At 32.5% G+C, this 27,330-nt stretch overlaps 5 protein-coding genes and 1 pseudogene across 8 annotated transcripts in view; 5 read left to right on the forward strand and 1 right to left on the reverse strand.

Moving 5' to 3' along the window:
• The window catches only part of LOC144545561 (F-box/FBD/LRR-repeat protein At1g16930-like), a 70,847-nt gene extending 61,530 nt beyond the window's left edge, over positions 1 to 9,317 (forward strand). The window contains exons 1-4 of one of the 2 annotated variants that reach the window (XM_078294134.1): positions 5,125 to 5,269; positions 6,859 to 7,867; positions 8,393 to 8,551; positions 9,128 to 9,317. In XM_078294134.1, coding sequence (XP_078150260.1) covers positions 6,909 to 7,802 — 894 coding nt within the window. In that variant the 5' untranslated portion in view covers positions 5,125 to 5,269; positions 6,859 to 6,908 and the 3' untranslated portion in view covers positions 7,803 to 7,867; positions 8,393 to 8,551; positions 9,128 to 9,317. Of the gene's footprint in view, positions 1 to 5,124; positions 5,270 to 6,858; positions 7,868 to 8,392; positions 8,552 to 9,127 lie in introns of those variants that run through there. The other variant, XM_078294135.1, reaches the window with a different exon arrangement.
• The window catches only part of LOC144545560 (putative F-box/LRR-repeat protein At3g18150), a 78,885-nt gene extending 59,794 nt beyond the window's left edge, over positions 1 to 19,091 (forward strand). For both annotated transcript variants that reach the window (XM_078294132.1, XM_078294133.1), the window contains exon 4: positions 19,078 to 19,091. The gene's annotated coding sequence lies outside the window, so the exon portion shown is untranslated. The remainder of the gene's footprint in view (positions 1 to 19,077) is intronic.
• LOC144545443 (F-box/LRR-repeat protein At3g59200-like) overlaps positions 1 to 27,330 on the forward strand; it is a 69,697-nt gene that overhangs the window by 24,268 nt on the left and 18,099 nt on the right. The window lies entirely within an intron of this gene.
• On the forward strand, positions 11,994 to 12,479 carry LOC144545527 (F-box protein At3g59000-like). Its single transcript, XM_078294093.1, has one exon. It carries the CDS (start codon positions 11,994 to 11,996, stop codon positions 12,477 to 12,479), a length of 486 nt encoding a protein of 161 aa, XP_078150219.1.
• Positions 16,335 to 19,070, forward strand: LOC144545556 (F-box protein At1g60400-like). Its single transcript, XM_078294124.1, has 3 exons — positions 16,335 to 17,419; positions 17,944 to 18,102; positions 18,794 to 19,070. The coding sequence occupies exons 1-3, from the start codon at positions 16,451 to 16,453 to the stop codon at positions 18,992 to 18,994; spliced, it is 1,329 nt and encodes a 442-aa protein (XP_078150250.1). The 5' UTR covers positions 16,335 to 16,450; the 3' UTR covers positions 18,995 to 19,070.
• Positions 23,667 to 27,122, reverse strand: LOC144545765 (tyrosine N-monooxygenase-like; annotated as a pseudogene). The gene is made up of 2 exons (XR_013508578.1): positions 26,150 to 27,122; positions 23,667 to 24,473 (listed from the first exon to the last, which is right to left on the reverse strand). The product of XR_013508578.1 is annotated as a tyrosine N-monooxygenase-like (transcript).

Here is a 27,330-nt window from a genome sequence, read left to right on the forward strand (position 1 = left end):
TTTTATGTATCGCCTTAAAAATTTCAAAATTACATAATTCCTCCTCTAAAATTCATAATATCATTTTTACCCTTCAAAATTTTAAAAACTCACAAATTTACCCAAATTATTAACTTTTTTTATTATAATTAGCACAAATCTAACAAGTTTACTATAATTAACCCAAATTTACCAAAGTTTACTCACAAATCTAACAAGTTTTCATAATTATGTTGGGAGGATAAGTGAAGTAATGTTTGTAGAGAAACAATGAAAAATGGGAAAAAATAAATAAGTGCTGGTCAAATAAAGGTAATTAGGCGCTTGTGCCAGTTTTGGGTTGTACTTTTATGTTAAATTGTTAACAAAGGTTTAATTTTTTTTTTTTGGTGTATTTATACTTTTATTTTTTTACATTTTTAATTAATAAATTTTAAATTGTATGTGTTACAAGAAAACTTGTTATAAGTGAAACATATTATTTCTCTACATCTATATAATAATAGTTTCTTTTTTGTTTTTATATGAATTAACAAGCGAAAAATTATTGCTGAAATTTTTTTTTGCAAGCTCCTAATAATAATCAATACAAAGTCATATATTTTTTTACTTGTATAGAGAAAATAACTTTATTTTGACATTTAAGTTTTAAATTTTAGATTCTTAAAATTTATCAAATGGAGAAACAAAAAAATAAAGGTATTTGAACCCTTATTATTCAATACTATATTTATAATTTTAATTTTCTTGAAGTCTTTTAGAAAATTGTAAATAGATTTGTCAATAAATAGAGCACAAATTATTTGGAGATGATGTGTTATCGTGTTAATTAAATGGGAATTGCATAAATCGTGTTGTGCAGGCATGAATAAAAATTAATTTATGTTATGTCGATCGTGTCATGTTGCACAATATCAGGAAACAATATAATATCGGCATGGTACAGATTGGATTGACATGTTGAGAGTGTTCAAAGTGTTGTAAAAAACGTCCGTTTAGATCGATTAGTCGTTGGCGGTGACCAAATCGTCATGAATTTTTTCCACTGATTGGCTGATTATTTCTGATTATTTCTGATTATGATCGATTATTTCCGATTAATAACTTGGTGGTACCCTGTCCGTCCGATGACTGCATACCGTTATTTACAACACTGGTTCAGGCATGTCGGATTGTGTTGTTTTATATATTTTTTTCATAAAATGTGCTTCTATTGTATAAAAATAATTATAAATAGTGAAGATATATGCAAAAAAAATCAAAAATAAAGTTAATATTTGGGTGAGTTTGAATTTCTCATTTATTTCCTGCTTTGTACTTTTCCGTACTTTTTTTGGATTTTTGTATACATTGAGAAAAACTACGTACGTAATAATAATAAAAGAAATCTGAAAAATGTTTAAAAATAGGGAATAAATCCAAGTTAATATTTTGGTAATTATAAATTTATTCTTATTTTTCTAATTCATTTAGGGGGTTAAATTGGTCATTTGCTTCTTCTTTTTTGGATTTCGTTCAGCAATTTAAAGCAATTATGGGTGGTAACAATTCTGGATCCATTTTGGGTGCAAACTGAGTAACGAATAAGAGGCAAACTGAGCTTGAATTCCCTTGGAAATGTTTGTTTCAATATGAACCGTCAGATTTAGATCAACGGCCCAGATACATTAAAAACAAAACACGATCCGTGGACTACGATCTGGGCCAATCATATACAGACACGGTCTTGTTTTCATTTCGAGCGTAACTGCTTCCCTTGGAGAAGCTTTTTTCAACACCTGGCTCACAGCCTCGTTTTAATTTGAATGAATTTACACTGAGTGGGTCCCAGTTATCTGCAGTAAAGATTAAGCATGTCGTACGCTTGGAGCATCCAGGATTTTTCTTCCTCCAGTCAAATACAATATCCAGCCGAATTTTTTATTAATAGAAATAAAATAAATAAAATATTTAAAAAGAACACCACTGTTGAGTTTTGTCGAAAACTAAGTAGACCGGGTCCTGTAAACCCGTCCCACCGGACGGGTCCAATTGACCCGTCCCGGTTAATCCGTATTAACCGTTAACTAACATCACGGAAAAAAAAAAAAAAAAAAATTTCCCGGACGGGTTTAAGCATCCCGTCCCGAGTCTGTAAAAAAAAAAAAAAAAAAAAAACAAAAAAATTCCGGACGGGTTTCAGCATCCCGTCCCAAGTCTGTAAAAAAAAAAAAAAAAAAAAAAAAAAATCTGAACGGGATAAGTAAACCCGTCCAGAATTTGAAATATTATATTTATATTATATTATTATATTATATTATATTATATTATATTATTATATTATATTATATTATATTATATTATTATATTATATTATATTATATTATTATATTATATTATATTATTATATTATATTATATTATATTATTATATTATATTATATTATATTATATTATATTATATTATTATATTATATTATGATTTTATATATATTATATTTTTTTGTTTTTTATATTATATTATTATATTATTATATTATGATTTTAAACATTCGAATTAATTTAGTATAAAGTCAATCGGTCAAGATTAAAAGATTAATAAATTAATTTTAGTGCATTTATTTTTTGAACGTTTTCTTACCGCTTGACTTTATACTAAATTAATTTGAACGTTTAAAATTTTCACATGTAAATGCATCACTCGCAAGATAGGCAGGTTCTAACGGTTTGGATTCGTCATTTGAAAACGATTTAATAAGTTTTGGAGTTAAGCTCACCAAACACTTTGGTGAACTTAAGCACAACTAAACTAGTTCTATTCATAATATAATATATATATATAAGTATATTAATATAATAATATAATATAAAAAACAAAAAAATATAATATATATAAAATCATAATATAATAATATAATATAATACAATATAATATAATATAATATCATATAATATAATATAATATAATATAATAATATAATATAATATAATAATATAATATAATATAATATAATAATATAATATAAATATAATATTTCAAATTCTGGACGGGTTTACTTATCCCGTCCAGATTTTTTTTTTTTTTTTTTTTTTTTTTTTTCAGACTCGGGACGGGATGCTTAAACCCGTCCGGGAAATTTTTTTTTTTTTTTTTTCTTCCGTGATGTTAGTTAACGGCTAATACGGATTAACCGGGACGGGTCAATTGGACCCGTCCGGTGGGACGGGTTTACAGGACCCGGTCTACTTAGTTTTCGACAAAACTCAACGGTAGTGTTCTTTTTAAATATTTTATTTATTTTATTTCTATTAATAAAAAATTCGGCAATATCCAGTGCGAATATCCATAAAACTTTCACCCGCTGTGCTTCCATTAAACTTTTATTACGATAAGCATTTAATTAGTTATCGCTGCTGTCAAATTAATAACTAGTCTTCTTTTTATGGACCTTTTCATTTGTTTATATTTTATTTTCGTCATGTTTTCAGTGGGTTGGGATTGAATTTAACAAGGCCCAGTCTAATTAGTTTCATCTTTTGAGCAGTACTAAATTACTAATTAGTAATTACTATGGACTAAATTGGAAACAATCCAATTAGAAGGCCCTCGTTCCACTTATGCTTTAGTATTACCCCATCATATGATTCATATCCTAATTAGAAATGGTGGCGGAGATGGTCTCACTTCAAGAAAAATAAGCCCCCAATTTTTGCAAACACTTGAAATTTATAATTATTACAAGTGCATAAAGAAAATTATATACATCATATACGTGTTTTAAATTTTACATGTTTTAAATTTTTAGTTGTTAAAAGTTTCAAAAATAAAACATAAGGTATAAATTAGGGTTAATATTTTCGTAGTTATAAATTTATTTACAAATAGAGGGTTAGAATGATAATATATTTTATTTGTTAGATTTTATTCAAAAGTTTAAAGTGTTTATGATTGGACATAATATATGTGGATCCATTCTGAGTACAAATTGGGTAACAAAATAATATTTGTGGATCCATTCTGAGTACAAATTGGGTAACAAAATAATAGACAAACCACACTTGAATTTTTTTGAAAGTGTTTGTGTTGATCTGAACTGTTAGATATGGATCAACGGCTCAGATACATTACAACAAAATCATGATCCGTGAGTTTCGATCTGTTGTGTTAAAACTTAAAAAGAGGGCGTTCCGTAAAATCCCCCCATCCATCCTTGAATCCGGATCTTTAAAGTAATTCAATTTTTGAATTTTGGATCGAGACCATTCAATTTGAATCCGTTGCTCGAGATCGCTTCGAAATATAAATTTGTTGCTCGGAATGTGTACGCTCTGCTTCAAATGAATTGTCGTGAATTTGAATTGAACGGTTCAAATCTAAAATTAAAAAATTGAGTTACCTCATCGGATCTGAATTCCCCACGCTTGTCTTCGACTCGCATTCGGAGCATAACTGCTCTGCTCCCGTTGGATAAGCTTTTGTCAACACCTGGCTCACTGCCTTGTTTTAATTTGAGTGGGTCCCAATTATCTTCAGTAAATGTGAACTATGTCACGTAATCTTGGAGCATTCCGTATTTTTCTTCGCTCCAGTGCCCTATCCATATCTGAATGCTTATCCTCTGCATTACCTCAAAAATAATTTTTTTGAGTTAATAAATCTCAATCGTCTGATTTTAAACGGAGCCAATCCGATCCCTACTTATGATATAGGGGTCCTTTAATAGTAATGCCGATTTAATTTGCATGAATCTTAAAACAGATTGGATGATCAAGATTTATTAACTCAAAAAATTTCCTTTTGAGTTAATGCAGAGGATACGAATTCATCCATATCTAGCATTAATTACCGGTGCCAGAGAGCGAGCTCTCACCGGTTAATTCATTCTGTTTCACGGCCTGCTAGAAACTCAATTGGGCCTGTTGGGCATTACACTACTATTCCCATGAGTTCGGATCTCCTGAAGTAACTTAATTTTTGGTTTTAGATCTGGACCGTTAGATTCGAATCGGGCCGTCAGATAAAAGGAGCCGGTGCGCTCCATCTCGGACAGGATGTGCCCGGATTCGAATCGAACGGTCGGGATCTAAAATAAAAAATTAGGTTACTTGATATATTCCCATTCCCTATCCTCTTTCTCCTTTGAACTAAAAAATATCGACTGTTGACCCCTTTACCTGAAGCTCTCTCGATCAAAAAACGCGGGAGAGTAAAAATCGGGCGCGAATGATAAGCCGATGGCAGAGTTTTCTCAAACCTAAAGCGCAAAATAGTGGCGCCTCCTAACTTCTCTCTCGATTAGCACTTTCTTTTGGTAAGTTTGTTAGTTTTTGTGCGGATTGTTAAGCACAAGTTGTTTGGGTTTAAATTTCCGATTGTTGTTTGTGCGCTGATTGAATCAGAAACCAAAATCAATTTAATTTGGGCTTTTAGACATACTCGTAATTTACTCTTGAATCTTTGGCTGGTGTTAATTGTGCAACATTCGGTGATGATTGTTGCATGTGATTGAATCTTTGTGGAGAGGAGGAATTAGAATATTATACTGAAAGTATATCTTCTTTCTCATATTATAATTAGTAGGAAGAGTGAATAGTGCAAATGATTTGCTATATGTATATGATTTTGTGTTTCCTATAATAAATAAACAAATAAACTGAAATTAAGTAGTGGTAAAGCACCAAATCAGTTAAACAAGCATCAGTGTATGTGTATTCAATGGCTGGAGGACTCATATATTGCATTAAGCTAGGATTGCTTACTGGCATGAGGGCTAAGTGTATTAAGGTTGCTTGCTAGTTCTTTTCAAAACTATGTTAGGGTTGCTGTTTTTGTGATTATGTGATTACTGGTTTTCCTGAATATGTTAGGGTTGCTGACTTTTTTTTTTGTAAAACTATGTTGTTAAGGTGGTAATGAAGAAAATAGTGCACTTTTTGTGATTTTCAGATTACTGGTTTGAAATCTCAGATTATGGATCTTGTTTAATATACTTGATTATGAATTCTTGCATGAGGGAACCTTAGTTGAACATGCTGTTGCAATTACTGGTAAAATGTGAAGTTGACTTATCCTTGATTGATGCATATTCTAAAGAAAGAGCTGTGGTAAAAAAGAGCAACTTGTTCCCTTCCACGCTAAGCAATTACAGGATGTTGTTTTCAGTTTTGTCAGAAAATGTGTGATGGAGTTAGACTTAGACTATTCTTTTTATTTATATTTTTTATAATTATATCCTTTCAGTATACTGCTTACAGTAAAATGTTTTCAGTTTTTCCAGTGTTTAATATTTGCAGTTTAATGTCTTCTCTTATTTCCAAATTGCCCCTAAATTAACATCTTCAACAAAAAATTTAATTCAACATCTTTAACAAAAAGATTTAATTATTAATGAGAAAAAACTAACTTCCTGAAAAGTTCCTCATGTTCTAATGAACACCTATCTTCTTAATTTTCCCATGGGTTCTTTCAATTTGGGAATCAACAAATTGATGTTAAGAAACCCATTCCTAAAACATTCAATTCCAATAAATTGAGGTTTTAACTTGCTTTACCCATCAAGAGTTTCAAGTCCATGGATTATTGTGGAAGGAGTTAGCCTTGGTATGAAGAATATTAAACAAGGTAAATAGGATACAAGTTTTATTTCAACAAGACAAATTGATGTACTTAACTATGTATCATTTTGCATAATTATCATGTCTTTCAGTTGTTGTCTGGTCTTTTTTCCAGCAACAATTTGTGGTGTTCTAGATGGATAAATTCAGTATTTATCTACTAGCCAAAATAGGACAGTGTCACCATTGTGTTATTTCTATAATTATATCCTTTTAGTTCAGATCTGATTCCTTCTATTCTATATATTCTAATTCATGACTCGGTGGAACTCCTATTGTAATACAGGAATCCTGCACGAAAGGTGCTTCACAAAATTCTTCTTAGAACCCTGAAAGATGAACAAGACCAGGGCTTCAAGGCTGCACACGAAAAATAGGGTTTCTTCTATTAACAGAAATAACGTTGAGGTTGACAGGATTGGTAACTTGCCTGATGAGGTATTGACCTATATCCTCTCATTTCTGGGCACGAAAGAGGCCGTGCAGACCTGCATTTTGTCCAAAAGATGGAAAAACACATGGGCTTCTGTGCCGGTTCTAGACATCAAACAGAAGGATTTCTTGGTATCCGGGGATCATGATTGCAGTGGAGACCGTAATGAGGCATTAAGAATGCCTACAGCTAGGTTTGAGCGGTTCATGACTGGTTTTTTGGACAACCGAGCGCCAACAAACTTGGATAGAGTTTGTTGCGTGCGTACTAGGTCAGAAGTTGATGCCTCTATTGGATGGCTTGACCGTGTAGCGCTTCTTAAGCCACTAATGATTGATATCGTCATTTTTAGTAGTAATTTGATAGATATGCCTGATTTAGTTTTCTCTTGTTCAAACCTGCAGCATCTTTCGATGACTGTCTACACCGGCATCAATAATACCATCATTAGGCCGGTATCAATAAATTTACCTTCTCTGAAATTTCTGGAGCTGGCTTGGGTAAAGCTCCATGACGATTTTGCTCAGAAGCTTTTCATGGGTTGCCCTTCTCTTGAAAGGTTGAAACTACGTTATTGTGATTTGTATTTCTCAGGTATTTGCTCTGAAGTGTTAAAGGAGTTGACTTTGCACGGTTGTTCTATATTTGAGCAAATGCAAATTTCATGCCCTGCTCTTATATCTTTGGACATGATGATTACTCTCAAAGGGGTTGGCATTTCATTGAAGAACATGTCATCTGTTGTAAATGTTGTCATCAAATTATATGGGTATTTTAGTGATGATGTGCGGTTCTAAACCTTTTTGGTGGTCTTTCAAATGCTACAAATTTAGAGCTTCAATTGAAAATTTCTATGTCAAAGGTATAATATTTTGTCAGCTCTATAAAATAAAAACTACAAAACTTTTTCATTTTTTGTTTGTTTGGGACTAAAAGCCTTGGTTGTTGTTGTTGTTGTTGTTGTCAGAAAAATGTTCATTAATAGAATTGGTTCCTTTTTTGCATACACATGAATTCAAAGTATATATGATAAATTGATAATGTCATGTTTCTAGGGTTATGGTTTTTACCTTTTATTGAAGTTGGTAAACAAAGTTTACATGTTTATTATAGAGCCCACATGATCATTTACTTCTGACTGCTTGCAATTGATTTCATTTTATATACAGGTTCTACTTCACATACTAAATCAAGTTTTTTCTTTGAATTATTGACACCAAAATTAACCTGCATATTGCAGTAAACATCATTTGTGTGGGTGTATGGCTTGGCGACTTTGCTTGATGAAACCCTATCCAGTTTACCTTTTATATATGTTACATGTTAGGAATACAATGATGGTAATTCCCTGTAAAAATCACATTCCTTGCTTGTTTTTTAAATGAAGGTTCAACTGGAGAAGGATATACATAATGTTAGAAATTTCAACAATTTGAGGAAGCTTGCCGTGGAAGGAAAATGGGATATGAGCTATGACTTTTACCAGATAGCTTGTTTGCTTAAGCATTCTCCTAATTTAAAAGAGCTTAATTTGTTGTTCTCTGAGGTAAACTCGCTCTTGCTCCCTCTCTTCCTCTCTATATAATTAAGACTATTTATGTCTACCATTGAGTGAAGTTTATGCAAGGATAGCATTATGTACTAATATTTTGGTACAAAGAATGACTATTAGGTTTTTGTACAATATAATGAACAATAATTAGTAGTGCCTGATCTCAGTACAGATAGTTCTACACCTGTACATTCTGGTTCCATATTGTTGCTTCGTACAAATGAATGACAATTGGGTTTTTGTTCAATGTACTGAGTAATAGTTGGTAGTACAATATTTATGTAGTACACTTTTACGGTCTTCTTCTAAACTAGCAGCCTGGTTCTAACTTATTTTTGTTAAATGTTTCCATCATTCTGTCGTTATTTGGGACTTATTGAGTGAATTGCGACCTAAAAGAGGCTAATTCCTTCTGGTACCAGACCGCTCAGGTTAAATACATGTATGTGAACTCTTCTACCGTATCAGACAAGTCCAGTAATAGTTTGAGTTCATGAAGCTACCAATTGTTTGAATATGCTGATAAAATATAATGTTAGCAAACTTATGATTTTCTTACCATTTTAACAGAGCAAATGTCAAATACAAGAGCCCCCACCAGAGGTTTCAGGAGACATTTTGTTCCAGCATGAGTATCTTGAGACAGTTAAAATCAGTCATGTGTATGGGACTGAATTGTCTAGCAAGCAGATCAATCCTATGATTAAGTTTTTGGATTCGTATGTAAAGAAAATAGGGAATATGATCATTATAAATGCTAGCTAACGGCCATTTTTTTTAATACCCAAAAAAGAAAAAGAAAAATATAAAAGTAACATCTGTTTTGAGTTTTTTTTATATATGCCCTGACCGCCTGGATACGGGGCGGGCCAAAATTTTAGCAAACTGCCCATTGTATGGGCGCTTCATGCCATTACCAAACCGCCCATATAGTGGGCGGTCCATTTTTTTTTTTTTGTATTGAAATATTAGAAATGTTGAATATATTTCTTTAAAAATAGATGAAATACAATATAATTTGATTTATTAGAAAGACTACAACAAATAACCCGGATCAATATTTTTCAGGCTGGGTTTTTCGCGGCTGTAAGAAAAATTAATATATTTTTTTATGTGTTATTGGACAAAAATAAAAATACTTAGATTCCGAGTTATTGAAACCGGTTCAAAAGTCACTTCTATGTAATCTAGAAAATATTATATTCCTTCTAGGACATTTAATTTATAAAAGTTGTATTTATTTTGAGAATTCTTTTTTAATAACAATTATTAAATAACTTAAAGTTTTTATTTTTTTTCAAAAATAGATACAACTTTTCATAAATTAAATGTCCTAGAAGGATCATAATATTTTTTAGATTACATAGAAGTGATTTTTGAACTGGGATCAATAACTCAGAATCTAAGCATTTTTATTTTTGTCCAATAACACATAAAGAAATATATTAATTTTTCTTACAGTCGCGAAAAATTCGGCCTGAAAAATATTGATCCGGGTTATTTGTTGCAGTCTTTCTAATAAATCAAATTATATTGTATTACATCTATTTTTAAAGAAATATATTCAATATTTCTAATATTTCAATACAAAAAAGTAAAAAAAATTAAAATTTTTTTTGTTTAAAAAAAAAACAACTTCCAAAAAAAAAAAAAAATAGAACCCCAGACTGCCCTAGCCAGGACGGTTCATTTTTTTTTTTTTTAAAGTTTTTTTTTTTAAACAGAAATTTTTTTATTTTTTGTATTGAAATATTAGAAATGTTGAATATATTTCTTTAAAAATAGATGTAATACAATATAATTTGATTTATTAGAAAGACTGCAACAAATAACCCGGATCAATATTTTTCAGGCCGAATTTTTCGCGGCTGTAAGAAAAATTAATATATTTATTTATGTGTTATTGGACAAAAATAAAAATGCTTAGATTCCGAGTTATTGATCCCGGTTCAAAAGTCACTTCTATGTAATCTAGAAAATATTATGATCCTTCTAGAATATTTAATTTATGAAAAGTTGTATTAATAATTGTTATTCAAAAAGAATTCTCAAAATAGATACAACTTTTTATAAATTAAATGTCCTAGAAGGATTATAATATTTTTTAGATTACATAGAAGTGACTTTTGAACCGGAATCAATAACTCGGAATCTAAGCATTTTTATTTTTGTCCAATAACACATAAAGAAATATATTATTTTTTCTTACAGCCGCGAAAAATCCGGCCTGAAAAATAGTGATTCGGGTTATTTGTTGTAGTTTTTCTAATAAATCAAATTATATTGTATTTCATCTATTTTTAAAGAAATATATTCAACATTTCTAATATTTCAATACAAAAAAAAAAATTTAAAAATTTATGTTTAAAAAAAAAAAAACTTTCAAAAAAAAAAAAAAAAAAAGTGGACCGATATGGGCGGTTTAGTAATGGCATGAAGCGCCCATAAGATGGGCGGTTTGCTAAAATTTTGGCCTGCCCCGTATCCAGGCGGTCAGGGTATATATAAAAAAAAATCAAAACAGAGGTTATTTTTATATATATATATTTTTTTGGGTATTAAAAAGAATGGCCGGCAAGAGAACAAGGATGAAATCAACAGATGTTTACTTCATATATAAAAGACAAACTGCTGATTGATTTTGACAAATTATTTTTCTCCTTATTTCTCTCTATTCAAGCGATTATCAACTTGTGTTCATGAAAACTGGCTTCCAATTTTAGTGTTTTAGAAGTTAAATATATATACTTGACCATTTTTATGTTATAAATTGTTTTTTTTTTTTTTTGGGGGGTTGTAGTTTTGCATCATAACAGTTGCAGACTGTCATTTGCATAGTATTAGGGCTTGAAAGGTTGAGTAGACATTTGTAAATTTGTCTTTGCAAGGGTGTTGTTGAGAAATATGTGGTAAACGCGTACCAATATAGGTTCCTCAAATTATATTTTATTGTGCCTTTTTCATTTCCCTTTCTCACTTTAAAATCCCTTCAATTTTTGTTTTAAGTTTTAACCTAACCTCCTCATGAAGAAGATTCAAGTTTCAGAGGAGAACTGTTTGCTGAATCTTCGAAGAATGTTGGTTCATCTATCTTGGTCTCTTCTAACTTTCTCTATCCTTAAGATAATGGCCTGCTTTTTGTTGCTAACGGATGTTGATACAAATTGTGATTGCTGATTTGGATAGTACTTTTTGGTACTGATCCCTTGGGCAATTGCTTAAATGTTAATTACTACATCTAGTATCCCAATGAGGTACTAGATCCGTAGTGGTAATTAGAGCAGTGGCATCTAAAAATTGTTTCCTTGAAGTTGAGATGCGTTCCTCCTATATCATGTATTCATGTTATATAATTACCCAGATTTATGACTGCATTGCAATGCAGGAGTTCTGCATGCCAGATGTTTGTGGGAATGCTTAATTGAACGGCAAAAACATGAAGACGGGCAGGAATCATGGTGGCAAAAAGAACGTAGCACATGACCGGATCAGTAGCTTGCCTGATGAGATTTTGACCCATATCCTCTCGTTTCTGAGCACGAAAGAGGCTGTTCACACGTGTGTTTTGTCGAAAAGATGGAGAATGATGTGGGCTACCGTGCCAGTTCTGGACTTCAATTTATGTGAATTCTTCATGGATGATCAAAATGATGCCCCTGGTGACTATGGGAGAAAATCTGTGGTTAGGTTTGAGCGGTTTGTAGATGGTGTTTTGGACAATCGGAAATCAACAAACTTGGATATAGTTCGTTACTCATGTAGAAGCCAGAGATGCGAAGCTCTTGTCTATATGGGATGGCTTGATCGTGTGGTGCTTCTAATGCCGCGGATGATCCATATCAACTTTAGCAGAGTTTTCATTTTTGCGTTGAATGATCCAATCTCTTGTGAAAGCCTACAACATCTTGTGATGGATTTCTGAGATATGGGGAGAGGCACCTACAACGGCATTCATGCAGCGTCGATTTACTTACCTTCTCTGAAAGTTTTAAGGCTGACTGGTGTATATCTCGCTAAAGATTTTGCACAAAAGCTTTTCACGGGCTGCCCCTCTCTTGAAAAGTTGTATCTACGTTCTTGTTATTTGGTGTTTTCTAGCATTTCCTCTATCAAGTTGAAGAAGTTGAGTATTGATGCATGTGATCAGTTTGAGGAAATGCGAATTTCTTGTCCAGATCTTGTCTCTTTGTTGATCGATTCTTGTCATCCAGAGACAGTTATTGGCATTTCATTGAAGGACATGACATCTCTAGTAAGTGCCACTGTAAAATTACATGGGGCTCGGTATTCTGGTGATGGTGATACTATGCGAGTGCTGAATCTTTTTGGTGGTCTTTCAAATGTTACAAATTTAGAGGTTGAATTGAACTTTCCTAAGTTGAAGGTATATACTATTTTGTCAGCCCAATAAAATATTTTCCTTATTTGTATGTAGTTGTTAGGAACAAAAAAATGATATGTTACTTCTAAAAAAAAAATGATCTCTTATAGAATGACATATTCTTGCAGAGCTAGCATATATATAAAAAAACATTCCATATTTCCTTCTTCGTTAATCAAATTCTTGCTTCAAGATTTGTACTGATCTAACGCGCACAAATCTTAAAGAAATTCGGACGGTAGATGAACCTTCAGATTCAAATTGGAGTCAGATGAGCGTTTTATGCTTTTTAATAAAATGATAAAATAGGTATTTCATAAATTTAGAGTGTGTATATAAAAGACAATAAAATAGGTAAATATGTGAGTTTTTAAAGTTTAGAAGGAAAAATATGTAATTTAAAAATTTAGAGAGGAAATGCGCAATTTTGAAGTTTTTGAGGAGTATATGTGAAATTCCCCCTATTTTTTTTTTTTTGTTTTCCCTATTTCCCAAAACCCCAGCGCTCTTCACCCTTCCCTCTGAAACCCCCGCTCGCCAGGACCGGCCCTGGCCCAGAGCACCCAGGGCGATGGCCATGGGCTCCAAATTCCAAAAGGGCCCCTAAAAAGAAAAAAAAATTGTTAAAAACACAAAAACAGAAAGATTGGAATCCAATTCATGGACAGCCGACAGGGCCCAAAAATGTTCTTAATTATTTTGTTTCTTCGCCAAAGGAAAGGTTTCCAATCCTTCCTTTTTTTGTTTTTTGTTTTTTTTTTTCATTTTTCCGTTTGTTAGTTTCTTCATTTTGAAAATCTACCAATTCAACAGTGACTCAAAAAAATTGTGACAGCCAACAGATCCAAAAAATTGAAAACCTAGTTCCGTCGTAGGAATAAAAATATTTAAAATCTAGTTTCACTGTTTCTTCTCTGTAAATCAATAAACGAGAGAAGAAAGAAATTAAGAAATCAAGTGGCGCAGCAGCGACGCAGCGTGGCAGTGGTAGCGACTGAACTGGGTGAGGCAAGGCGGCGGATCACGGCCTCTCGATTGGATTGCCTTTGTCTCATTACCTAAGTTTTATCCTTTTATTACTTTGTTTTATTTTTTAAATTTAAAATAATATTTATCAGGTAGCGAAAAAAGAAACAAAAAGAGAGAGGGAGAAGAAAAACTAAAATTTCAAAAAGGTTCTATGCAAAAACTTTGAAAGAAAATTAAACCATAAAATAGGTCTTTGGAAAACCATGTTGAATATTAAGACCTCAAACTTTTCTCTCCATCTTTCTTATTTGTTTCCTTCCATTTTCAAAGTTTCTCTCTCAGAACAAAATAAATAACAGCGCCACCAACCACTGCTATTTCCCTCGTTTCTGTACCAATACGGCTTGGGTTTGGCTTCCGAATGAAAATGGTAGCAGGCTAGCAGCAGAGAAATTGTTGGGGAGATCTAAAGTGGAGCTCGTATCACCTCTTCTAGTCACTTTTTTTTTTTTTTTTTTATTGCAAATCAGTCTTTGTAATTGCTTAAGAGTGGGGCATTTGTCCGATGGCCTTTGGACAGATTATCGATCAAGATTTTTTTAACTAATTAATTTATGCTTTCATGTTGGTTAATATAGAATTAGAATTACATATAATATTAAAAAAAGGTTAATTACTAAAAGAATAAGAAACCGTCAGGAGCACAAAGAATTCTAAGATTCTTTAATAATATTTTTGTTAGTAATCTAATTGCATAATATTGATTCGATTTTCTCTCTCTTTATTTTATCTAAAAATAGTGAAATGGAACTTCCTTTATCAAAATTCATAAAGAGAATTATTTAATTATAAATAGTTATTTTTTTCTATTTTTTTATAGAGTTCCTTTCAAAAACAAAGCATCAAATTAGAGTTTGGTAAAAAAGGTTTTTTTTTTATTTGAAACTTTCATTTGCTTATTTATTACTCATTTAATAAGATATGATTCGATAAATGTTATCTGAATCAAAACGTATATATATTACTTTGGATCTTAAATGAATAAAATAAAATCAGGATAACAAACAATATATTGGCTACAATTGAAAATGTCTTATCTATAAAATTTCCATTTATACGTGATCTAGGCATAATTACTAATCCGTCATATAATTCTTTTCATTACCCCTCGAGAAAATGATCTTAACAACAAAGTAAATATAAAGTCAAAAATTACGTAAAAAAAAAAGACAAGGAAAGATATGAATATGAAATAGTTGTCTTTTTATTCCAATTTAATATTCCACATATTTTTTTCTTCCCTTTGAACTCATTTCTATAATTCTTTTAGTTTCCTTGATAGGTGCAATTACTATGGCTCGACGATAATAAATACTTAGAACGATTCCAAATTCTTAGAATTCTCAATTCTAAATAAAAAAACTCTAAATTTTTGGTCTAAAACTAAATATATAAATATAGTAATTCAGTTGAAAATATTAAGCAATTAAGTTTTATATTTAGTTTAAAATAAAAAAATATAAAATAAACAAGTTTAAAATATAAAATAGCAGTATAAATAGCAATATTATAATAAATAAAAATATTGATTTTTTTTTAATGATAACATTTCGAAATCTCATTTATAAAAAGCTATAAGGATATATAATTCTATATATTTCTTTTTTTCTATAAAAAAGTAGACTTAAAATAAAGAAATTTTTGTTATTTTTTATGTTTCGGAACATTTTGAATAAAACTTTTAAGAGCGAGATATTGATTTGTTATCTTCATTTTTATTTTTTTATGTAGTTGCATGCAGTTTGTAGTTTGTTAACAAATAACGTTTGCAGTTTGTAATAAGAAAAGAGAATTTTGAAAGGTAACTGAAACCTCCATTTATTTGAAAAAACAAAAAAATAACAATTAGGATCAATGGTATGAAACAACCGATCTTAATATTCATTAATCTGGATCGCTCATTTTAAACAACCGATCCAAATTAATGAATATTAGAATCGGTCGTTTAATAGAATCGATCCAGATTATTGACTATTAGGATAGGTTGTATCATACAACTGATCATAATAGTTGTGAGCTGAATCGGTTATATTAAACAACCGATTCTAATTGAAACTTTTAGGATCGGTTGTTGAACTGATCCAGATTAGTTTCGTATTAGTATCATCTTGATCAGAATTAATTAAATTCCGATTCTAATGTGTGTAAATAACCAATCTTAATTCTAATTTTTCCACTAGTGTTAGTATCTTAATAAGAAACAAAAAGTTACCGTGTTTGATTTAGACGGACATGAAAGAACAATTTCCTATTATTACCTAATCACTAATCAGATATTACAAAGAGTCCTTTGGATGAGATCAAGTCCAAAGGCCATTGAACAAATTCCCCACCCATTGCTCAAGTATGGACTACTATTTCTATTAGCCAAAATAGGGTACTGGGGATATTGTGTTATTTTTATAATTATATTATTTTAGCTCAGATCTGTTTCCTCCTATTCCATGGATTCAAATTCATGACTCGGTGGAACTCCTATTCTAATGCAGGATCCTTCACAAAAGATGCTTCACAAAATTTTATTTGAACGCAGAAAGATGAAAAACTCTGAGGTTTGCAGGATAGGTAGCTTGCCTGATGAGGTATTGATCCATATCCTCTCCTTTCTGAGCACAAAAGAGGCTGTGCAGACCTGCGTTTTGTCCAAAAGATGGAAGAACATATGGGCTGCTGTGCCGGTTGTAGACATCAAAAATAAAGATTTCTCGGTATTTGAGGATCATGATTGCAGTGGAGACTGTAATGAAGAATTGAGAATGGCTGTGGCTAGATTTGAGAGGTTCATGACTGGTTTTTTGGACAATCGAGCACCAACAAACTTGGATAGAGTTTGTTGCGTGCGTCATATTCATAGTTTTGAACTTGATGCCTCTGTTGGATGGCTTGACCGTGTAGCGCTTCTTATGCCACAGCTGATCAAAATCTTCATTACCAGTGATACCGGTCATTCACTAGACATGCCTCATTTAGTTTTCTCCTGTGCAAGCCTGCAGTATCTTTCGATGTCTCTCTACACCGGCATCAATAATACCAGCATTAGGCCGGTATTAATAAATTTACCTTCTCTGAAAATTCTAGAGCTGACTTTCGTAGAGCTCCATGACGATTTTGCTCAAATGCTTTTCAAGGGCTGCCCCTCTCTTGAAAGGCTGAAACTACATCATTGTGATTTGAATTTCTCAGGCATTTCCTCTGAAGTGTTAAAAGAGTTGACTTTGCACAGATGTCATCTATATGAGCAAATGCAAATTTCTTGCCCTAATCTTGTATCTTTGTTCATGAGAATTTTTCTCCAAAAGGGTGGCATTTCATTGACTAACATGTCATCTCTTGTAAAGGTTGTCATCATATTATATGTGTATCTTGGTGATGATGTGCCAAATCTGAACCTTTTGGGCAGTCTTTCAAATGCTGCAAAATTAGAGCTTTTTTTGGGGACTCCTATGTTGAAGGTATGTTTTTTTTCTCAGTCTTATAAAATCAAAACTACAACTTTTTCCTTTTTTGTTGGGTTCACAAAAATGTTCATTAACAGAATTGTTTCTTTTTTTTGCATAACATATAACATTCCTTGTTGCATTACTTTTTTTTTTTTTTTTTGGTGTCAATAAATGTGTACACATGAATTCAAATTATGATATTGTCATGTATCTAGGGTTATGGTTTTTGGGGTTTCTGTGATTATCATATTCCACATGTACTTATGACTGCTTGCAATTGATTTCCTTTTATATATAGATTCTACATTTCGGTCTTTTTAATACTAAATCAAGCTTTTTGTTTGAATTATTGACACTCAAATAAACCCACAAATCACAGTAATCATAATTTGTGTTGGCATATGGCTTTCTATACACAAATGTTGCAATGCTTGATGCAAGCCTGACCGGTTTACCTATAATATGTTTCATGTTTGGAATACAATGTTAGTGATTCCCTGTAAAAATCACGTTCCTTGCTTGTTTTTTAAATTAAGGAACAATTGGAGAAGGATATACCTAACTGCATAAATTTCAACAACTTGAAGAAACTTGTCGTGGCAGGAAAATGGGATATGAGCTATGACTTTTACCTCATAGCTTGTTTGCTCAAGCGTTCTCCTAATTTAAAAGAGGTTAATTTGTTTTTCTATGAGGTAATATCACTTTTGTTCCCTCCCTCCCTCTCTAATTAATGAAGATTCTATTGAAGTCTATTATTTAGTAATTTAATGTAGGGATAGGATTATGTTCTAATATTTTGGTACAAACGAATAGTGATTATGTTTTTGTTCAATATAATGAACAGTAATTGGTAGTGCCTCATTTCAGTGGAATCAACTCTGCTGCTTTTTTGAATCTAACCATTCAAATTTGTTGAGATTTGTGCATAAAAAAGTTTTCTTATAGAGATACGTGAATATAAAATTTTAAACGGTTAGATTCGGAAAAGCAGCATGCTGCTTTTCTTATAAAAAAGCAACAGATTCATATCCCATTTCAGTTCAGATTTTCGTTCTACACTTGTACATTCTGGTTTTATTTTTTTGCTTCCTACAAATAAATAACAATAGGACTTTTGTTCAATGCAATGAATAATAATCATTAGTGCGATATTTCAGTACTACACTTATACTGTCTAGTTCATTTTATTATTATTATTATTATTATTATTATTATTATTATTATTATTAATTTATTATTGTTGTTGTTGTTGTTGTTATTATTATAATAATTTTTCTTTTCTTCTCTAAACTAGCAGTGTGTTATTAAATACCAGTCTATGTAAACTCTACTACCATATCTGAGTTGAACATCAAACTTATGATTTTCTTATCACTCTAACAGAGCCAAGGTCAAATACAAGAGCCCAAACAAGATGTTTCAGGAGATGTTTTGTTCCAGTATGAGTACCTAGAGACAGTTAAAATCGGTCATGTGTATGGGGGTATAAATGGTCAGTCAAAATTGTCTAGTGAGCTGATTAATGCGATGATCAAGACTTTGGGTACATATGTAAAGAAAATAGGGAATATGATCATAACTTAGTCTGTTATTATCTTAGTTTGTTTATCAAACATACTTTATAATACCTGACAAGTTTTGTTTATGGATTATTTTTAATGTTGAAGTTAGTATTGTTAACTTATTTTGAGACCCGCTTTGTGTCTTTGGTGTATAACTAATAATATGCATTTTCTGCTATTTTAGTGACAACAGCGGTCTGCCATGTTGATCAGAGCATTTGATTTTCATCGTATTTATGTTGATATCAATAATGGAACATGTGCTGTCATGAATGAAGTTGTATGTATAGTGTTATTTTCTTCCTCTTTTGTATGGTTTTATTTTAGCTGGTAATTGTCATTCTTAACTCTGCAGTTGATTCAGTGTTCCTATGGTAACGATTGTAATCATGGCTACGGTATGCGCATGTTAACCAAATAAGATATTATGTTTCTGTAAGGGAGCTTCAGTATTATGGGTAAATATCATGTAATGTTGGGCCACAGAACCTATTTGCTCATTTCAACTCCAATTTAATTGGCATAAAACTATAATTAGAAAGACAGTAGTTATTATACTTGATAGCATGGCAAAGAGAAAGAGCTCCAAGATGATAATTCTGGTAAAAATTAGAAGGACATTAGTTGTATGTGTTAGAGCTCGATGACGATTTCTCTTGTAAATGCAACTGTTTATATTATACAAAAGGGGTATTCTGGTAATATACTTTCTGCTGTTACTATATTAATATACTGTATCTGTCAGTGTCATCTTAGCACTTTGGGAAGATACCCACATGTTGTTGGTTTCAATTTTGTCTGCGCATTCTCATGTCCTTAATTTATTATATTCTTCAATGACATCCTTTTCTCTGAAATGTTGGCAATATATCAACAAGTTTGTTTGGATGCTTTGTACGTTGACAGCGATATTTTACATTGTTTGGATTTGTTTATGGAAGGAATTGGTCTCTCTTCTGGGGATAGGGGATGGCACCAAAATAATGTTTTGTGTATCGATCAGGAGAGTATATCCATCAGAACTGTTTATTGTAACCAACAGAATTACTTAAGGTGCCAGTGCATTGAAACTTTGAAACAAATCGCTGTTTGTATGAGAAAAAGAAAGCACTTTTTAGATTAATATGTGTTTTGAAGTTTTGCACTTTTGCTAACCTTGTAATAAGAGGGAATAGACTGGTATTGGGTTGGTACCAGTTTTGTAGTTTAGAGAGGACGTGCTGGTATCTTGATGAGATTAGGTACCAGGGGGGGTTAGTGGATTTGTTCTTTATTCTCTGCAGGATACTGTAGTTGTTTGTTTCTAATTTAATGAAAAAAGGTAGCTAGTGGTGCTACTTTTTTAAAAAAAAAAAAAAAATTACTCAAGATAGCAAAATTAGGGTAGAAATTGCAAAATTACACCCGGGTTATACTAAGTGTACGCAGATGTGCTATCTCCAACAGCAAATACGTTTTTGCATTCTTCTTTCTCTGACTCTTTCCGGTAACCAGGAATCATTTCTCTATGGTTTTGGAGTGTAAGTGTAAGGGTTGCCTCGTGTTCTGCCTCATGGAACCAAAGTCCTTGGCTCTAATGATCCCATATTGCTTGCTGAAAGTGAGGAGATGACAAAATAGATTTGCATTTTTTTAAATTTACGAATGAAAGAAATACATCATATCTCTGTCTCACTTTATCTATTACTAAAAAAATTAAACTTACCACTTAATTAATTAGGACCAAATTAAAAGATGTTGGTTCAATTTCAGAGGGGTACATAATTGTAAATAAAACCTTTTAACATTTGTTCTAATATATATCTGTTGAATGGCCTTGCCATCAACCATCCAAAAAAAAAATTACATGGTTAACATGCCAATTAAATTTTGAATACTTAAAAACAAAGGAATTAAAGCTTGAATACACTAGCTATGTAGAAGAGCGATCGACCAGGATTTCAATATATAGACTTGTGTATAGGGCTTCACAAAAAGTTCGTAGTTCGTGATTCGATTTGAGTTTGATTCAGAAAAAGTTTGTAATTAATTCGATTCGAAATTAGTTTGTACTGAAATAAATCAAACCAGTTCGACTCGAATCTTATTCAAATTGGGTATAGTTCGTTTGAAATTGGTTTGTGAACTATTTAGATTCGAATCTCAAATAATGCAACTAATGGTTTCAACCATCAATCTTTAATAATGTAGGAACCAAACTTATATCAGAGCTCAAAATTGTTAATATAATGGTAACTTATAATAGAAAAATATTTCAGCAGCGTAACAAATTAACAATGGAAATAACTTCCATTTGACACTGCTAATCAATATAGTAGTGTAAAATATAAGGAAATTTTGGGCTGACCCATAATTCATGAATTCGTGAAAGGTAAAAGGTAAAAGGAAACCGCTTGAATTTTGTTCCGCGTGAAGAAAACTAATGCATAAACTACCGGTGACTGCCAAAAAAAATATGTAGTTCGTGTTTCGATTGACTTCAATTCAATTCGAAAAAAATCGCAATTAATTCGTTTGATTGAAGTTCGTTCTAAAACAAATCAAACCATTTTGGTTGGAATCTTATTCAAACTCAAACTCAAAATTCAGACTCGAGTTTGATTTGTTTGTAATTGGAATCTTATTGAAATTCCAAATTCCAAGTTTGATTGTTTCGATTTGTTTGCAGCCCTACTTGTGTAAGTTTGGTTAAGGAAGCGAAGACGAGCTGCAAATTCAGACGAGTCATGTTCATTAATTTGGTGAGGGTTTCAAGTCCGGCTCGGATAAAAATCGGTTGAAACGAACCAATTCCTAAAATTTCAGCCGGCTCAATCTTAATTAATTATTGGGCCAGCCAGCAATACTGAAGAGGGCCACTTAGCATAATGTGGCGTTGATACAAGTTCCTACTGTATAAACGAGACGAGCCGAAATTCTTATTCATAGGAAAACAAAAAACAAAAATATTAAAAATAAGAAATACAGTGTCAAAAATTAAAAGATGAGAAGGCACTGATGGCCCATGACGTTCTTGTGGGACGCCGTGACACATCTCAACATTACAAAAAAAAAAAAATTACTACGAAGTGGGACGCCTTTGGCCATCCCAACCAACCAGGAAAAAGGAAAAATAAAATAAAAGAAAAGTGGGCCTCCATTGCCCAACCCAACCAAAGGAGAAGGAAAGAATGAGATGAGAGAGACAGATCTGGATGTCTCTGGATCTTTTATGAGCTGTGATAGTGGTCATAGTATGCCATGGTGTCCTATTTTTTTTTTTTTTTTTTTTTTTTTGGTGGTCGGCATGGCTTATGTCGTTCCATTTTTTTTTTTTTAATATATTTTTTCCTTTTTGTTGGTCTAGATGGCTTATGGCGTCCCATTTAGAATTTCTTTTTTTGTTATTTTGCAGCCAGACTTGGCTTATGGCGGCCTACTATATAGTTTTTTTTTTTATTTTTCGTTTCTTTCGGATTTGAAGATATGCCATGGTGTCCTGCAGAGACGCCATGAGACATAGCTACCTTCTCATTTTTAAATTTTTCACACAACATTTCTTATTTTTGATATTTTTTTTGTTTTGTTTTCCTATGAATAAAAATTTCGGCGAGACAAGGTACTTTTTTTGGTTTCTTCATACTTAATTTGGTAATAAGTTTAACAAAGAATTATTTAAAAAAAAAGAATTAGTTATTTATTTATTCATTTTATCCTAAAGAATATCTTTATTGTAAACAAATGATGATCATTTTATTTTGATAACTTATTGCAAAGCTAATTCATTGCATATACTTACATTTTTCTTTTTCATATTGACGATAATTTTTTTTTCTTCTTAGGTTGCATATGAAAAAAAAAAAAATCTAAAAAAACTATACAATTCTTTAATTTTATTTCTAACTGTATTTTTTTATATAAATTTATATTTATTTTCTCAATACAAACATACAAGTTTTTTTTTACAAATCTGTCTCTTTAACATTGATATTTTGCAAACATAAATTTCTCACAATTATGTACGAACTTTGCGGAAGCAAGGCGAGGCTGTCCTTTAGTTGCCTAGAGATGTTGGACCTAGTTTGGTTTCAGCTGGATATCTCCCTTCACCTCTTATTCCAAACATGCATCAAAGTGATTCACCTTCTTTTGTCCCCTTTTCATCCTATTTCTTCCTCCCAAGCACATTAGAAAACAGTAAAGAACTACAATATGACCAAATATATATTCATGGTCTATTAGGAAACTTCATGTTGAATCTATTGCAATTTACATATTATCTTATTTAAAATACATAAGCCTTCTATAATTCACACTACAAAAAACATCACAAGTATAAAATTATGGAATTGTAATTATTCCAACAATTAAAAACTGCTCTGAGGGCATTGGGATCAAGCTATCTTCTCAGAACTGATAGTAATTAAATTGTTATGCTAGGAGAAATTTCTGGTTTCTGTTTCCTTCTCATCTAAGTTTGGGCCTAGTTGATTTCTGCGCTCAAGATTTTGGTGTGATTTGGAAAAGCTTTCTGTTCGTCATTGAAAACAATGGCTAGGAAACACTGTGGCAAAGGGTGCTCATTTTGTCGTTGCAGGAATTATTAGAATAATAATGAATATGTTATGCGCTAACACAATTGATGATCCATAACAATTGATAATTTATTATGAGACAGAATTACATATTATTCATAAAACATAACCATGATACAATTATTTATACAATTGGACTAGATAATATCACTAACATAACCAACCAATCCGACTCTATCGAGTAAATCAGTGGTATGTCAATGACCAAAAGACCCAACTGAAACAAGTTTGTAACAATTAATGACTAAAACCCTAACATAATGAACTGAACTTTTATGTCACCATGACCGATTGATCGACTTAGTTGATAAGTAAGTTGGTCAAACGTGGCTGAGCATGCAAAACTAAAGGTTTAGCAAGGGCAGTCCCTTCATGTGCTTCCATGAGACTAATTGAAGAAACACCAGATGGTTTACTCCAAGTAAACGCCTGAAGAAGTCTTGCAAGTAACATTACTGTCATAGTTGTGCCTAGAGTGACGCCCATACAACCGCGCCTTCCACTACCAAACGCTATAAAGCGCACTTCTGGTTCAGTAAGTACCACTTCTGAGCACTTGTCAGTCAAGTGTCTCTCGGGCTTGAACTTGAGAGGTTCTTCCCAAGTTTTTGGGTTTCGGCCTAACCCAAGTCGGCTTAGAATAACATGACTGCCCTTGGGGATGAAGTAACCTGAAAGTGTGGTGTCCTCCATGGCAAGATGTGGAGGAATAAACGGCACCCTTGGGTGAAGGCGAAAAGATTCTCTAATACAGGCTTTGAGGTAGTTGAGTTGAGATATGTCGCATTCATCAACAAGTCTTTCCTTACCAACCACATTATAAATTTCTTCTGTGGCTTTTTCAAGAATATCGGGGTTGTTCATCATCTCTGCAAGAATCCATTCGACTGCATTTGAAGGGTTGTCGACATTGGCAATGAACATTTCCTGTCCAAATTAATGGTCAATTAGTTGTCAAGTTTAGCAACATTGAAAAACTTAAAATGACAAATCTAATACAGTTATTGTATATACGAGAATTTTTAATCAAGGTTCTGAAACTCGGAATCGGAATCGGAATCGGATTTTTGACCGCCGAGTCAGAATCGGATGAATCGGCCGGAATCGGAAGAATCGGATCGGTAACTCGGTTTTTTTTGGCAGAACCCTTGTTTTGTAGCCAAAAAATAGGAAACAATTGATAAAAATAATTTGTAAAAAAACTATGTTAATTAAGTGTTATATTCCAAAATTTTAAAACATGATTTAATTATTAAGTTGATTATTTCGTCTAATTAATTTTTTTATTAGATTAATAAACAATTAGATTTATCTGAGTAACATAAAATGAATCTAAAATTTAGAAATATAAACGAATCAAATTCGTACATTAAAAATTGGAGGTTAAAAACATAAGATAAAATATAGCACCATAAATAAAGTGTAAATATTTGGTAAATCTAAAATTCGTTACAATCGTGAAACTAAGAAAGGAAATAAATAAATAATTGAATTCTAATTAAGAGTAATTAAATTAGGAATTATAAATTGATTTGGTAATTATATGTGTATATATATATATATACTACTTTAAATTTAATTAGTCGGATCTAAAAATCAAATTATAAACACGTAATAATACTCGTACGACATTATAAATTGTTACGAATCTTCGATTCGAAATTTGGACTAAAACAGATTTTTAATAAATTAAATGAATACATATTAAGTTCTGGATTGCTTGGACCATTGGATTTAATTCCAACACGAATCTTGAACTCATCCTACACTTTGATTTTTGAATTGATGAAAGGAAGGGATTTAAACCCATTTGAATAAAAATTTCGGGTCCGGCACCGAATTCTCATCCTCTGAGATATCTCATATTTTGCGTGATTTTTTGAAAAATCAAAACCGTTCAAATAAGTTATGCACAAATCTCAAAGCTCAAATAATACTGGCCCCCTGCGCTATCCTTCTCTTTTTCCCTTCTCTCCCGTTCGCGCAAGAAACAGGAAGCGACTCCATGAAACTTCTCTCCAGCGATCTCAGCGATCTCCTCAGCGATCTCCATGAAACTTCTCCTCAGCCGGTCTTCAGCCTTCTCCTCCAGGGACTCATCTCCTCCTACGGCAGAGCACAATCCAGGTTAGTTGGAAATCGAAATTTTTTGAAATGAAATCGGCTCAAATCGGCTCAACTCGGCTTGAATCGGTGTAACTCGGCCGGAAAATCGGAAAATCGGCCGATTCCGGCACTGTTCATCCGAGTTTTGCAGAAAAACTCGCACGGGCGCGAGAATCGGGTAAAACTCGGCTCGGACGCCGCCGATTCCGAGTCGACTCGGCCGAGTCAACTCGGAATCGGCCGATTTTCGGAACCATGTTTTTAATCAGACTCAAAACAAGTTAAATTGTTTTGCTTATATTATATTCAAATTTCTTCGTTCTATTGACAATTTCTATAAAAATATTGTAATATGGACCCATAAAAAATTGGAAAAGGATGGTACTTATTATTGTTCATTAATCATTAATATGGTGGGTCAAAATTCGTTTCATCAAATTTAAGTGCATCAAGTTGAATAAGTTACAAATATCACTGTAAGTAAAGTAGTTCCTTACAATAGCTTGTGCTTTGATCTCCTCTGCAGTAAGAAGGAACTGTCCATCTGCATCTTTAAGTGAAACTAGAACATCCAGTCAGTCTTGAGGCTCTCTTCTTTCACTATCATTGTTAGCTTGCCTCAAGAGTTTGATTCTTTCTTCGATAATAGGGTCGTGAAATTTGTCAAATATCTTCCGTCCGTCTTTTAGAATCTTCTCATGACCATCCAAGTCTAAACCTATCAAACTTGGAAAGTAGTCAGATATGGAAAAGGCAAAGAAGCAACTGAGTAAATCGAAGACTGCATTTATGTGCTCTATTTCATCTGCGCCTGGGCCTCCATCAGGCATCACTTGACCGAAGTACCTTTTGTTGAACATTAGCCTCCGAGTCACATTCCCACCATAATGCCGCGTAACATGTCTGATGTCAATGTCTTTTGAACTTTGACACAGATTGTACACATATTGCACAAGGTGGTTTGCCTCTTCAGCTCTTTTACCATACAAGGAACGGTGCCTTGCTGGACCGACAATTTCAGAAGTCAGCATCCTCCTCATTTTCTTCCACTGATCACCATAAGGGGAAAGAAATGCACCTCCACGAAACAAGTTTGTGGCGAAGTTAGTGGGCCTTGATGCAAATATTGCATCTTTCTTTCTTAGTACTTCTTGCGCAATTTTAGGACAGATGATTGGTACTATGTGAACATTGCCAATACGAACACATGCAATGTCTGTGTTCATATCTTTCATAAGGAGGTGTATCCATCGAAAGACAGGTTTCTGTTGGAGCATTGTGGGGAGACAACCGACAAGTGGCCAAGGGATTGGTCCTGGAGGAAGTTGGGTTTGTTTTGAAATGTTGTCTTTCTTTATACTGTATTTTTTGAAGACAAATAACAAGGCAAAAAGAAGGATGGCACTGGACAGTGAGAGAGGAGAAGAATTCAAGAAAGCATGTACTGAGGTGTTAATCATCTTTGGTATGTTTGGCGCTCAATTTTTGGTTGTTGGGTTTTAATGGGAGCTAGTTAAGGTTGTATTCCTTGGTATCTAATTCCTATGTGCTATTTATAATCCTCGAGGCATTATAGTTTGCATAATACACATGTGAATAATATACACTACTAGAATTCCCAGTAATGGCAACGGTGGGATTGGGCTTGTTGCAACGGCTTACCCTTGCTATAGGCCCC

This window comes from Carex rostrata, chromosome 28 (assembly GCF_964058835.1).
Source record: "Carex rostrata chromosome 28, lpCarRost1.2, whole genome shotgun sequence".
NCBI lineage: Eukaryota > Viridiplantae > Streptophyta > Magnoliopsida > Poales > Cyperaceae > Carex > Carex rostrata.